The following is a 14,969-nucleotide window of genomic DNA, read 5'->3' on the forward strand; positions in this document are numbered from 1 at the left end:
TTCACAATGCTTATCATGATCAGTTTTAGGCAAGTCAACACAGAACCACTAAGACTGAACATCTCTTGAGAAACCACATTGACACTTTCAGAGTTTGACAAAAACAACTTAAGTTTTGACTTGCTGAGTGCAAACTGAGTGAACAAGTCCTACAGTTCAGGAAAATTCTAACCTAGACCTGGTTTGCAGTTCTTCAAAATAAAATCACTAGAAGATATACCTTGAAACAAACTATTTTTAGCATACCTAGCAGTTTCTTTCCATTCATATTCCTCTCCATCCCTGAAGCAAAGTTCATCCATTTCAGTGAAAAGATCATGGGGAATGTGTTCATCATCATCTTCAGTACCCAAAATAAATTGCACTCGTTGGGATGGCGTGTCTTGAAGAAAAGGAGAAACTGAACAATTAGAAGAAGTCATACTCCTGGTATGCAAGACACAACACATAACAGTTAAATCTCCTACTCTCATTTAGAAATATGCAGCACAATATCCTCTTCAAGACAGAAAAGAAACAAAAGAAACATGGACACTTCTTTAAAAGGAGGCCTTTTTAAAATTATTCCATGTTTCTGAAACCAAAACATCTCAAATGTATGTTTACTTAATGCAATTAAGTTTTTTTTAGCTCTTCTACAGGATAACAATGTGAAAACAAACATCAATAGCAAAATTTGTAAAAAAGTAAAAACTAATACACCAAAGGGCTAGAAACCTTGTTTTCATTTTGAGAACAAAATAAATGATACCATTATGACACAGATACCAACTAAATGAGGGGGGAAAAAAAAAAAACACGTAAGAAGTTGACAGAAACAAAGAGCTTGACTTATAGACTGGTTGCCCTAGTAACAGTTCAAGATGCTAAACAGATGGCTTTTTTTTTTTTCTCTACATAATGGTTATCTAGGCACTTATATTGTTAGAGCAGCAAGTTTTTCAATGGTCTGTTGCTACTTACATAGGAGGCAAAAAACTATCACCTTTCTTAGTGCATTGTTGGAGCACTGTACGTAAATTAGCACAGGAAGGTGGAAAACACGCAGCTAAAATGTTGAGGAAATATTTTAATTTCTCACAGTGTAATGCCTAGAGGAACAGGCTCAGTAAAAACTTGTAACAAAATTTAACTATCTTTATTGATCAAATATAAGCAGCAGACTTCACTGTTATGAGCAAAACTTTTAAAAAATAATTAAAACACGGGTTTGGACATATTTTTAATATGTATACACAGACCTTGTTTCAACTCAATGGAGAGCTCTACAAGGGTTCAAAAACGTAATTGCAAGGAAGGTCAGAGACAGACAATCCAGGTAAACCTTAATTTTAAAAATTTTACTTTGTTCACTGAAATATCACTCACAGCTGCTAGATCTGAACATAAAACTGTATGCTTCCATGGGGGAAGAAAGATCATAGATTTAGACATAAGATTTGCGTTACCAATAAACTTCATTCAGAATTGAATTCTGCCGAGGGGAGCAGTGTCTGATCCAAAACTAAAACTTAGGAGCCAGTACAATTCCTTTACTATTGCTAACAGAGAGCAAAAAGGCTGAACTAAACACTTTTAAACAGTTTGTCCTGGCTTAAGCTGAGACAGAGTTAACTTTCTTCATAATAGCTAGCAAGAGGCTGTGTTTTGGATTTGTGCTCAGAAGAAAGCTGATAAAAAGTGATGTTTACACGGCTGCCAAGGTCTTTCATCTTCTCTGGCTGTCTGCAGACTGGAGAAGCTGGGAGGGAGCACAGCCCCAGTTACTAGCCCAGGATTTGATCGTAGGTTCAGGATTGAGACCCAAAGCGGCCAATAATCTATTCCATAACATACACGTCATGCCCAGTATATAGGTGAGGACCCTCCAGAAGATCGGCCGTTTTGGTTCCGGATCTCTTTTGCTCCAGGTCATCTCGCTCCAGGTGGTCGCTCTCCCACGGCATTCCCCCCCCACTCCGGTCAGCTCTCGGTCTGGGACACTCGGACTGTTATCTCCGTTCCGTGAGTGCAGTTTCAGGACTCTCCCTGCTCCAGGATCGTCAGCCAAGAACAGGCTGAGCCTTGGTCATCAGGTGGGGGGGCAGTGTCGCTGTGTATCACTCATTTGTATATTTGCATATAGTATTATTTTCAGTATTATTGTAGTTTAGTCATTAAATTGTTCTTATCTCAACCCACAAGTCTTTTTTTCCCTTTACCCCTTTAATTCTCTCCCCTATCCTCGGTTTGGGAGGGGGGATTGCATGAGTGGGTGTGTGGTTTGGCCCCCAGCCAAGGGCAAACCCATCACACAGATCATTGATCAAATTACCATGGCAAATGCCATTTCACAGCTACATTCATGCTTTCAAAAATCTTGAGTGACAGAGAAAGAGTAATATAAGACTACACAATCTGAAAAAAGGTGTTTAATTGAAATAGCAATTTTTTATGCTACAGGAGAGCATTATGCTCTTGTCAAACCTATTCAGTGCAGGTTGCTGAACATTCACATAGACACTTGAATGTAGTCCAACAGCTTATGATTTAGATAAAACATGACCACGAAATCCTTGTGTGATTGTACATAGGAAGCCATTCATTACAGTGAGAATAAAAGAAAATGCACAAAACATATAACATTTAAGCACGGAGTAACTACTACAAGTTTATTTTCAAGAGACACAAAGAACTCGCAAAACAGATTTCTTACCATATGATGGAGATTCTCGGCCATCCTCTCTGTCAGTCTCTTTTTCTTTTTTTCTTCTATGATGCCTGTGCCCACGATGTCGATGCCGTCGACGGCCTTGCTTTCCAAAGGGGACGTGAACTCCAATATACACAGCTCTGTGGCCTTTTCAAGAAAGTTTAAAAAGAAACAATTAAACAAAAAATTATCTCCTGCCCAAATGTACCGTCTTGGTCAAAAAGACAAGGAGTTCAACAAAGAGAAACCCAAAAGTACTTGCAAAGCTACCTTTAGTGAACTAATATTACTATGTCCTTTCTGTCCTTCCTTGGTGTCAAGGAAGTAGTGCTATACTCATTTCCCTGATAAAATTAATAATATAGTGTAATTTAAGAACTCGGCTGTGGAATAAGTAATATAGAAACACAAGCTTGACCTGCAACACTGCAAGAAGCTACTTGATAAACACCAGGGCAAGGCAGAGAAATTACATCATACTCCTCTTGTTTACCAGGATTCCTATCGGGATAGTCGTCCCAATGTAAACTCCTAGTTCAGTTTATGAACTTCATGAAGAAATTACTCATCCTTCAGAGTTTGCAAGGAGTCTTCTCTGCTTGAAATAAACTGCCAATATATCTTCAAGTAGCATGTGACTCATCTAGGTGAACCTGATGTTCAACTATAACATTAATTTAATATCAGTTTATGAGCATAAAAGGAACTTACATTTGTAAACGTATGCCAAAACATCAAATAACTTACAGAAAAGATTGAGGTGTTTTGTTGGGTTTTTTTTTTTTTAATAAATTTAGGTAGCACATCCTCAAATTGTACTGCTCTCTAAAACATGTACTTTCAACATCTTGTTTTTCCTTTAACCTTTCACATTAAGGCAATACTAGCGTCAACAACACAGCAAAAGAAATCAAGCAACAAACTATTATGAACATATTACTACCATGTCTCCTGTAATGGAGTTAGCACATACAATAACCTTTTCAATTCCTTTTTAAACAATCAATCTCAAGAAGAGACACATTAACTGTAAGCCTGAAGGTTAACACTAAATACTTTGTTTCATACTGTAGAAGAGTTATTACAGAATATTGATATCAACAAAAGGAAAAGCAAGTAGGTTTCCAGCTCTTAGAGAGATGCAAATTCTGTAGATTCATAGAAGACAAGCAATCCCTAGGAGTTGTGACTGTACGCATACATGCATTTATATATATGTGTGTATAGTACAAACACACACGCTAGATTAAGGATATCGAAAAATTCTGGTGATTACAGAGCTTTAAAGAAATAAAAAGTGGTAGTATGTCAAACTTGTTTTCCATTAAAAGCCTCTCTAAGCCCAAAAAGATACACAAAGCTTTTATAAAGCAGTATTTTTACAGTGCTACATGAGTAAATTAAGGAAAACTGAGCTGAAATAAGCAACAAACAGAAGCTCTTTTTATAAACAACCTGCAACCATAACAAACTGCTTTCCTACCCAAAATGCACTGACCTCTCAGCTACCACTAAAACCAGGTGCCTCCTTCATAGCTGCTCCAAGGCACACCAAGTAGGCACTGCCAACTTAAACCTCAAACTGGGCAGTCAGCCCACAACCTACAACACTCAGTATTACTTTCTACTCCAGAATGAAATTTTAAAGAAGATGCCTTCTCACTGCCCCAACAGCTTAGGGAACCACAAAGTCAGGGGAACAGGCTAGCAATGGGTTATTCTACCCTTCAGCCCATGCTGCCCAAAAGCAATTGTTACGTGAATGGCTATTTCCTTGTGTAGACACTGTCTTGCAGGCAAATGCAAAACAATAACACCTTCCCCAAATCACTTCTGCATATGCAAAGTGATCAGACTGCTACATCTGCAACTTTACTTTAGGACTAACGTGAAATGCTGATGAGCAAGATGATTTTCAGCAATTATTAACTAAAAGGCATCACAATCCAGTGTATTTCTATCAGAACAACTTCAAGAAAAAAACTTCATGTTGAAAATGTCAAGGGAGATGATTCTGCCCCTCTACTCTGCTCTCCTGAAACCCCACCTGGAGTACTGCATCCAGCTCTGGGCACCCCAGCACAAGAAGGATGTTGAGCTGTTGGAGAGGGTCCAGAGGAGGGCCACAAAGACTATCAGAGGGCTGGAGCACCTTCCCTGTGAGGACAGGCTGAGAGAGTTGGGGTTGTTCAGACTGGAGAAGAGAAGGCTCTAGGGGGACCTTACAGTAGCCTACCAGTACCCTAAGGGGCCTACAGGAGAGATGGGGAAACACTCTTTATGAGGGAGTGCAGCAACAGGACAAGCAGTAATGGCTTTAAGCTGAAAGAGGGTAGATTTAGATGAGATATTGCGAAGGAGTGTTTCACTGTGAAGGTGGTGAGGCACTGGAACAGGTTGCCCAGAGAAGCTGTGGATGCCCCATCCCTGGAGGTGTTCAAGGCCAGGCTGGATGAGGCTTTGAGCAACCTGGTCTGGTGGGAGGTGTTCCTGCCCATGGCAGGGGGGTCAGAACTCGGTGATCTGTAAGGCTCCTTCCAACCCACTGGAATTCTTACTACTAGCATTGGTGTTATTTCTAAAAGGAACACAAACTTTAACTTGAATATTGTTTTCAAAAGCATGAAAGGTAGAATTATGTGACCTACAAAGCTTTGTTCACACAAACAGCTGTACCACAGTACCAGTCTCAAGCAAAGCTTGTTACAGAATTACTTTAAAGTTATAGAATTAGTAGACTGCCCAATACTAAATTTAGTAATACAAAGCTCAAAAGATAATTGTTCATTTTAATCTAACATGACTTTATCCAAGCTTAGCTGTTCAAATCCACCAAGAGTATTTACTACTTAAAGTCCTTATCAGTATGAAACAAATTTAAGTGTTAGGAGCTTACTACACGTCTCCATCACATGGTCTGTTTTACTCCAAAAGTCAGTTTATATCAAGTCCTATAAAACTGACAGAACAGAAAATGCTCTGTTTAAGTTCTCTGACTTCTCCCCAAAGCATTAAGAGAATGGTAATGGAAGACTTCTGAAGTCAAGGAGATCAAAAACACATACCCAAAAATGCTCTGATGTGGCAACCCTGTAAGTACAATCCCACACAGAACTTTCTTTTTTCTAACCATCATTTTGTTAGCTAGACGCCTTTTAAGCTTCATACAAAGGAGGACATTCTTCCCCATGTTAACAAGGGAAAGCAAAGAAAATCAAGCTAATTATCTATGTGAATTCTCAAATCCTGTTACTTAGAAATTTGAACTGCTGCGATCATATATTAATTATGGTTGTAAGGGACATCTGGAGGTGGGCTATCTGGTCCAAGTACAGCCAACTTCAAAGCTGAAACCTTCTTTTTGATCAGCTTGGTCAGGATGACAATCAGCCAAGCTTTAAGTATCTATAAAGATAAATACTCTACAGTCTCTCCAGGCCACCTATTCCAACACATATATTTCATGCATAGCAACATACTGCATGAAAAAGATTTCCTAATATCCAATCAGCACTCCTAATACTGCATTTTGTGTGTGTCCCCTCTCACCCTTTCACTATGCACCTGACTCCATCTTCTCCATAAGCTCTCAACAGTATGCTGAAAACAAAAATTTCATGACAGTAATTACTGTTTTACCAAAAATACGAAGACAGATAATTTATTTTACATGGAAGCCTTTATTTAATTAAATCATGTCATAATCTATCTTGTCCCAGTATGGAGATTTCCAGTATGGAAAAACTGGAGGGTCTGCAGGAGAGATCCTACTCTCTTTCTGAAGATCATAAAATGGGAAAAAAACCGGGGCGGGGAAGCTATGTGCTGTTCAGTGTCTTCTAACTCCCATCCCCAAACACATATCATTTGACGTTAATTCCCCTTACATCACAGAAAGTACTCTATGCAAACAAACAAGCTCAATGCAATTTACTAGCACAACTTCTACCTTTCTTGTCACATGTCTGCTCCAAAGGTATAAGCATACAAATGGCAAAAATAATCTTAGGTGGATGGAAGAAGTAAAGAGTGAAAACAAGAACATCTCTTCATGCCTCAAAAAACTACACAACCCAAATTCTCCAAATATTCTCTGCTCTGGCAAAACTTAAAGAACAAGTAGAATCCCTCATTTACACCACCCCCCTCCCTTTTGTTTAAAGTTAATTTATTAATAACAAAATTTCTGAAAATTCACTCAAGTAACACCGAAAATACTGCCACTATGCCAATTCTCTAGTTTTCTAATTAAAAGTAACGCCACATTTCTTAAGTATGCAATTAAATATACTATTTAATATTGATAGTGAAGTTCTTAGTGTGAGAGGCAAACTAAATATTTCAAAATGAACAGCAGTATTTTAGCTTATTTTACAAACTCCTCTCACACAAAATGGTTCCAAGAAACAGTCAAATTATTTTCTAAGGAATTAATGTAGTAAAAGTCAACAAAATATTTTAATATAGTCTTGGTCTTCCAGGCATGAATTGACTATAAAAAACCTCTACTATTACCAAGGATTTTTTCTCTGTGCTTTGTTAAAAGAATTACTTGCCAAAAATTATCTCTTGCTTTCAGAGTAAAACATTTGTAATAAAATCTGTATAAAAGAGTAAAGAAAATTCTTTCATGGGACAGTTACATGCCATAGCTGGAGCACAAAGGTTCTCCACAGTGCAGCACATTTTAGTTTAACCTCCTGAGCTCTACTCTGGAATCTCCTGTTGCTCCTAGTAATTAAGTATCTCTGAGAATATGCTCTCTATACTAAATACTTGGCCAGATAAAATTTAAAAGCATAATCAAAAAATCTAGTATGCATAGCATACGGTAAAGCAGCTCAGTAAGAGTGTTTTCTCACTACACAATGAAAGACAGCACCATATTGCACTGACTGGCAAAAGTAGTAAATGCCACATTTCTGATTACTCACAGAAGTTATCTTTTTTCAGACTTAAAGCCAAATATGAGTTGATAGTGGCAGTCTTAAGATAAAAATGTGCTGAATATTTCTGTTTGACACAATCAACAATATTCAGGAAGACATTACCAGTAATTACATTAGGCATGCAGGTAGTAACAGTAATAGGAAAAGCTTAGTGCCAGCCGACAGGGCTACGTGGGGATTCTGGCATCGTACATCCATACCAGGTGTTGGTGGCTCACTGCCAGCACCCAGCACCCATCACCCATCTCCCTCGCCTGGGAAAGGAGCCTGTGCTTGGTTACCTGTGGCAGGGGGGGCAGGTACTAGCTGCCCCTGCATTGTAAGACTGAGTCAGACCACAGTTTGGCCCCACACTTTATCTGAGCTGAAGGTTCTTGGTCCACCCTGTCTCTGCAGCAGAGCTCAGGAAAAAGGATACACACATACTCAAGGTAATTTGCAAGAGTTGTTTCTGTTAGACGGGAGAAAACCTAAAAACACACAGTTCAAGCAAAAGTCCCAATAAGATCGAAGATTGGCCCTTCATCCACTAATGAGAAACCAACATTCTCAGGCCTTCGCAGATGCCATACCCTGTAAGGACACAAGGCTTCCACTTTCATTAACACTATGCTTGTAAATTATTTCAAAAGAAACACTTGCAAAGACTTTTCCACTTCATCAGTGGGTCACAAATATATTCTCCTTACAAATTTGATCACACACCTCTCCTGTACAACTACTGCACACATCTTTAAATGGATCAACTTGCCTGAAAAATGCATCTATTTCCCAGTATTCTAAGATATGAAAACTATTAGAAAGAATCTTGCTTCACATAAGGGTTATCTCTTCAGAGAACTGAAACTTTCACACTTTCTTTATAAAATAAGAAGTATTTAGAAATAAAAAAACCTTCATACTTTAAAAGCTTTAACTGCTATGAAACATCATCTTTCAGTGAATTACAAATGTGATCCATTCAGAAAGACTTCTGACATCCATCAAGTCACAGGTTTAGCCAATTTTTGAACAACTGATTTTAAAGGGATTAAAAATAGTAAGATAAATGTTATGAAAAGCCATCAAGAAGCAAGAGCCTGCAGAATCAACAATAGTCTGCTATTTCTTCTGCTTCATCCTTCCAATTCAGGGATATCACTAGAGAGGACAGATGAAAGGTAGTCTGCAAGAACCATGAATGACCATCCTGAATTATTTTTGTTTTCAGAAGCAGTTACATATTTTTTTTATTTTTGACCACATAAAAAGATACAACTTTATGAGAAATAGCATTTCAAAATCCATTTTTCTGTTAAACATAGTTCTTTTCTAGACCATTAAGGGGTTTCTTAAAGGTTCAAGCACCCATTCTGTAGTTTGAGCACCGTAAGAAACCTGTTCTCTACCGCCTGTCTAAATTAGTACCGCTTATTGCAGAACATAAAAACGTAAGTACTAAGCATGCCCTTCAAGTGCCAGCAGCTACAATGCCCTGTTGTATTACTTGTGTTTACCTGCTTCTGTACAACTTGTTTCCTCAAAAGATTTTACATGAACTATACATGGGGTTTTGAAGAGTTCCAACTTAGATACATCTGAAAGGTGGAATAACAGTAAACCTGAGACTTGAAAAAAGTCTTAGCAGTACATTCTAGTACAAGTTGCCATATAAGTTCTCTTAGCTCACCAAAGCTCCTTCATAATACTGAAATAATTTCTAACCACTCATAACACATTAAACTGCAGAACACTTGTAGAGCACATTTTCCACTTAGATATACAATATTCACTTCTGGAGGGGGAAAAAATGCAGGATTATTTAATTACCTGTCCTTACCAACTAAGATTAACTAAAAAGCACAGTTGTTTTCTTTAAGGAAAAATACGGCTCTAAACCATCAAGGTATAAGAGATAACAGGGTCACTTGAAATGTAAACACTACTTACACCTGCCACAGGAGAGTGTGAGAGTAGAGTAGCTATTAAATCATCTTAACTCTTGAAAGTTGCTTCTTGGATTTGTGCCACAGAAAACTAGTCTACCCAGACACACACACAACCTCAGATTGTTTCTAGAACAAGAATTCTGTTATGTGTAAACTCTTTTATCTTTGCTATGCCTATAACTGGTCTGCTAAGAATAACATGATATATCCCTCTTCCCTTAAACTGCATCTAGTAAATATATCCTCAAATCAAGGTGGAAAACTAACTACACACTTAAAAATATAGGTCCTGGTAATATCAAGCCAGACATATTCACTCAGGTTTAAAAAAGCTTTCCTTAAACAGGGTTCTTAACAGAAAATACCTTTTACAAGACGGCATGAAATACCTCAGCCACTACTATTCTTGCCTTACTTCCAATTCCTGCCTTACTTCGTTATTACTCCCATTCATTCCAGCTCAGAGTCTGGCATCAAGTTAAGAACATTAGGTGCTCTTAAAAATGTTGGTTTGTTATTCCCCTTTCCAGCTCTTCTATAAACTGATATTTATTATTTCAAAGTAAGGCCTTACAGCTTCAGTAAAGAGCAGTACCTTTATTTAGTTCCCACACAGTCTGCCCACAATTGCAGTTTACCATCTCTACCCATTTTTCTTTTTACAGGAAGAGAGTTACGAAACAAGTAGCCTGTGCCTAACCTTTCTAGCCTAAACACTGTCACTCCAGACATGTACCACACTTTTTTAGCCACCGTAAATAGAATGCGAGCTTGGGAAGCCCTGACTCCAACATCTATTTTCCCCTTTAGCATCTGGCCCTCTTTTCATTAACATTTCATCACAAAATTCCCAGAAAATAGCAGTATCTAATACTGACAACACTGAGAAACTTTTACTTTAGCATTAATCGTAAAATTATGCCTTCTGCAGCATCAAAACAAAAAACATTAGTTTGTGCAGGCTCTGAAGCACTTAAATACCCCCTGTCTATGCTGGCACTTCACATCATAGCTGAACTGAATTCACTGCATGCTGCCTCTCCTTGAAAATGAACCAACACACACTTCTAGAAAGGTTCCAAATCCCTAGAACTCCTTTTCAAGTCACCAGAAAAACAAGTTGGAAGACTGAACTGAAACACCTTGAGGTCTTAAGACACAACACCTAATGATTGACTACAGGTTTTCCTAAGTCTACAGGAAAACGTTCACAAGTCAGTAATGAAAAAATAATACTATCCAGAGGTTTCTTATTGCTTGCAGACAACAATTCCATCTCTCCCCTTCCTAGATTTTAATACCAGAATTGAAAACAAAACCCCCAAATGCCACATACCTACTTTAATCATAATAGCTTATAAAGAAGGACCTCATAAACAAACAGAGCTTTAAGTTTACATAAATTTGTCCTCTATAATACCCTAAAGAATCTCTTTTGATGAATCTCAGAGAAGATAACTATATGAGTCATATACAACTCTACTTACATATCTTTCTCTTTCATACAGGAAAGGAAAAGCTTCTTGTTCTTACTTGGGAACACTTTCCACTCGTAAGGGCTAAAACACACGCCGTCCCCTCCCTTTCCCCATTCTACCATTAAAAAAAAAAGACCAATTTTCTTACAATTATATAAGATACTACAAAATATGTAATAGTCAAAAATAATTCCTACTTATGAGTGAAAATGTGTGCCTATATGAAGCTTCAGACATTCGGAAAAAAAATTACATTTTTCTTGTTGGATACTTCTTACTACTTATTTGTTTAATCTCTGTATAGCCAGCCCTCTCTCACATTGAGACACTTATACTGGGTCACTCCAAAGACAGTGAGAGGTAGCCAGAGGAAAGAATGCTGCATGGCTAAGAGAAGGGTGAGAACAGTGAGATCTCCTCATCTCCTCCTTTTAACAGCTGTTACGTTGACTCAATTGCTCATGAAACAGAAGTCTTGGTTTCACCTTAATTTCTTCTTTGTCCGTGGTTAAGACAGGGGTATTTTCCACAGTCAGCAATACATGTGCTTAAATTGCCTCAAGCAGCCCGAACCCCCTGCATTCCCACCTAGTATCTTGTGTAACTACTGTGTTGTACGAGCTGAAGCACTCCTGCGAATGTGCTACAAGAGACTGGGGAAGAGATCTGTCTGCATGTTATTCTTCATGCCATTCTTCGTGGCTGAGGCATTACAGCTGCTTGTGCTGCTGCACAGCAAACTCCTTCAGATGAATGCCTGCTTCCCCATAACCCCTGCCTGCCTGCAAAAGACACATGGTTTCTCTGGGTCATGTCCCACAGAAAAGCAAGAGAAAGAAATGAAGGAGGAGACAGCTTAAATCTGCACTAACAATTTAACTGCAGAAACAGACACAGCAGTGGTTTCACCACAGTTGAATCCTACCTAAATTGGCATTGTTGCAGCCTCTACCACTGCACCTCTCAGCCTCATATTCATGCTTCCTTCCTCCACTCAGCACTGGCACACATCCATCTGTGTGGCAAACTGGTCTGGGGTGCTCAGCTGCTGAGAACATCCTTATTTTCCTTTGTCAGGACTGTTACATTTTCTACTGGTTTAACATACTTAACCACGCTTACCGTACGGTCAGACAAACAAAAGCAACGGTACAAGATAGAAAGCAGTAACAGGCCAAACGGAACAGAGCAAGAGTATGACTGCAACAGCAAAAAAAAAAAAACTTTACTCACTTTAAACTGTCTCTTGTTAGGCCACAGTATAAGAAAGTGTGACAGCAACCTAAATCAACTCTTCTCAGCTAGAAACTGCTGCTATAATGGCTCTCCAGTGTTCTGAAGCAGTAGGGGTAAGTACTGTCAGGAAATCCTACTTAATGAGTCTACTGATAGTCTTCTAGCATTTTGCAAATGCTAATTAAGCTTCAGAGTATTCAACGTGAAAGGTAAGTAAGATTTTACCACTAGACCTCCCTAGCTTTTTCCTCCGGCTTCACAAAATAGCTTCCATGAATCTTCATCCCAATCTATCTCCTTTTCAAGTTAGCAAGAAATTGTGTCTCAGATGAAATATGTAATTTTGCATTTTGCTACATGAAACTAACTCAATGCCATTTTTGTTACTACATGCAGGGTCCTGACTAAAATAATGAAGACTAACAGGATTCCATAATGCTTTAACTGACTGCAGATTGCGGAACATACAGTTTACCATGGAACTAGATGCACTGTTACCTGTTCAGACTCTCAGTATTTGAAGTGCATGACCACACTCACAAGGACACTAACTTTCAGAAAACAAAACAAACATCTCCCTCATGACCCCTGTTCCCAAGTTTTGATTCAGCAGAACTTGACATCATTCGTGCTGGGAAATTACTTACCAACAGCAATCATTTTTTCAAACCTACAATCTCAAAAGCAAGCTTTCCGTGGAAAGCTTCGTAAATGCTTTTTTTTTTTTTCTGTGACAGATTTTAATAACAGTGAGCATTTATTAGCACATACAGAGATGAAAGTGCAGGCCACCTGCTGTTCACCGATTTTATTCCTATAATTTCATGATGACCATAAAATTTTGATTCCTTTTAGTGATACTGGTTGCACTTGAAGGAAAACTGACCTTTTATCCTGAGGCAAAAAATGCGTGTTAAGCAAACAGAAAACCACCACAAACTTACTCTCTAGTTCTTCTTTCTCGAAGTTTGTATTGATAGTAGAGCTGATTTTGCCCATATCCACAACAGCTTCTTCATCATGACCCTGAAGAAAAAAGACACAAGTTTAAATTAAAACAGAACTGGTTTTTTCTACATTCATAAATATATTCTGGAGTTCTAAAGCCATTTGTCAAAGTCTTCTAAAACAATTTTTACCTCTTAGAAACTGAGAAAGAAAATGTCACTGAAAATCTATTCATACAATTCTTCAAGAAAACATTACCCTCTACTGAAGGAAAAACAGCATAAACCAATAGATATGCTAAATACCACGCAATTTCCTTTTGCAATGCTCTTGATTTCATCATATCAAGGATCAGGACATACATTTAAGGACTACAAGATTCTTTAAGTTTTACATTCAACAGCAATTAATCTGCCTCAATAAAATAACTGGCAAATTTATAACAAGTTACATAAATTAACATTCAATGATCTTGAACCCATTTGCTTAAGGGACAATTCCTGTGGGAGATTTTCCAGCACAAATAAGAAGTTTTTAGGAACCAAAGGTTGTATGTGTGTATATATATACATATATACACACACACACATATAAAGGGGGGGAGAGCAGAACGGACATGGGCAGACAAAAGAGGTAAGTTACTAACTTGGGAATCTCTCCTAGACCAACAGTTTTGGAAAGACCAAAATAACTCTTTCACTTGGGTTTCAACAGACAGCTTATTAACCACACCTAATTCATGTTCTTTACGCACAAAGTTAGAAAACAGCAGTGGCAAGATGATCTGCTCAGATTCCATTACTGCTGAAACCATACCACTCATAATGCAAAAACACAGTATTTGAAATAAATATAAGCTCAGGAATGAGTCTTATCTGAACGTGTCCTCTAACCACATTCAGTACATCACTAAAGCAGACCTTTAAACACTGCCCTTTCCTCAGTCTTGACAAAAATAAACCTTAAAATAACTGAGCAGTAGAAATGTCATCTCATCTCAGACTTGACATCAAAACATTAAAGTTGCTTTTCCCCAAATATTTGCATTCCTTAAAATACAGTCCACTTTTAACAGCTCACAAATCACAGCCTCTTGGCAGAACTGGTTCTCCAAAAGAACTGCTGCCTACCCTAAGGGTAACGCTTTACTTTACACCTAACTATGTATAAAGGCAGGATAACTGCTAAAGAATACTACACAGCTCGTGCTTCTATATCATGAAGTCAGATAGATACAAAGTGCTGAAGCAATGGATTTTTTTTTTAAATAACTTAGTTTTCCATTGGATCAGTTCACCAAACTGACTTTTCTCATAGCCATATGTCAGTTAGATCCACCACAAATAAATGCTTGATCGCTGATTCTGGCAGCAGCCCACTGGTGCATTTACATCGATCAATGTGGGATCTGCAATAATGGTTTCATGAGGGGAAAAATGGAAGCCTAAATCAGGAGTCTTATAGGGACTGGGAACCCTAACAGTGTTGATATTTTGATCTTAGAATTATCCAATAATGCAATGCTTTATACATAGAAATGGTTTGTCACCTCACAGTGAAGTGACAAGGACCAGAAACAACATACCTGTGTAACAGCTACAAGCTAAAAAATACTGTAGCAACCCCCACAAAAAAAATCCAAATTTGAACAGGAAACTCCTTAGTCTTTAAATAGACATTTATTATAGGGTATTGTGCACACATGCACACTGTACTGGGTTAAGCTGAGACAGAGTTA

General features: G+C 38.1%; 1 protein-coding gene across 1 annotated transcript in view; it reads right to left on the reverse strand.

Moving 5' to 3' along the window:
* LOC104464375 (sodium bicarbonate cotransporter 3-like) overlaps positions 1-13,318 on the reverse strand; it is a gene marked incomplete at both ends in the record, with an annotated part of 30,661 nt that extends 17,343 nt beyond the window's left edge. The window contains 3 exons of the mRNA XM_010077064.1: positions 247-382; positions 2,696-2,839; positions 13,228-13,318. Coding sequence (XP_010075366.1) covers positions 247-382; positions 2,696-2,839; positions 13,228-13,318 — 371 coding nt within the window. The remainder of the gene's footprint in view (positions 1-246; positions 383-2,695; positions 2,840-13,227) is intronic.
* Positions 13,319-14,969: the final 1,651 nt, after the last annotated feature.

This window comes from Pterocles gutturalis, unplaced genomic scaffold, assembly GCF_000699245.1.
Source record: "Pterocles gutturalis isolate BGI_N339 unplaced genomic scaffold, ASM69924v1 scaffold51306, whole genome shotgun sequence".
Taxonomy (NCBI): Eukaryota; Metazoa; Chordata; class Aves; order Pterocliformes; family Pteroclidae; genus Pterocles; species Pterocles gutturalis.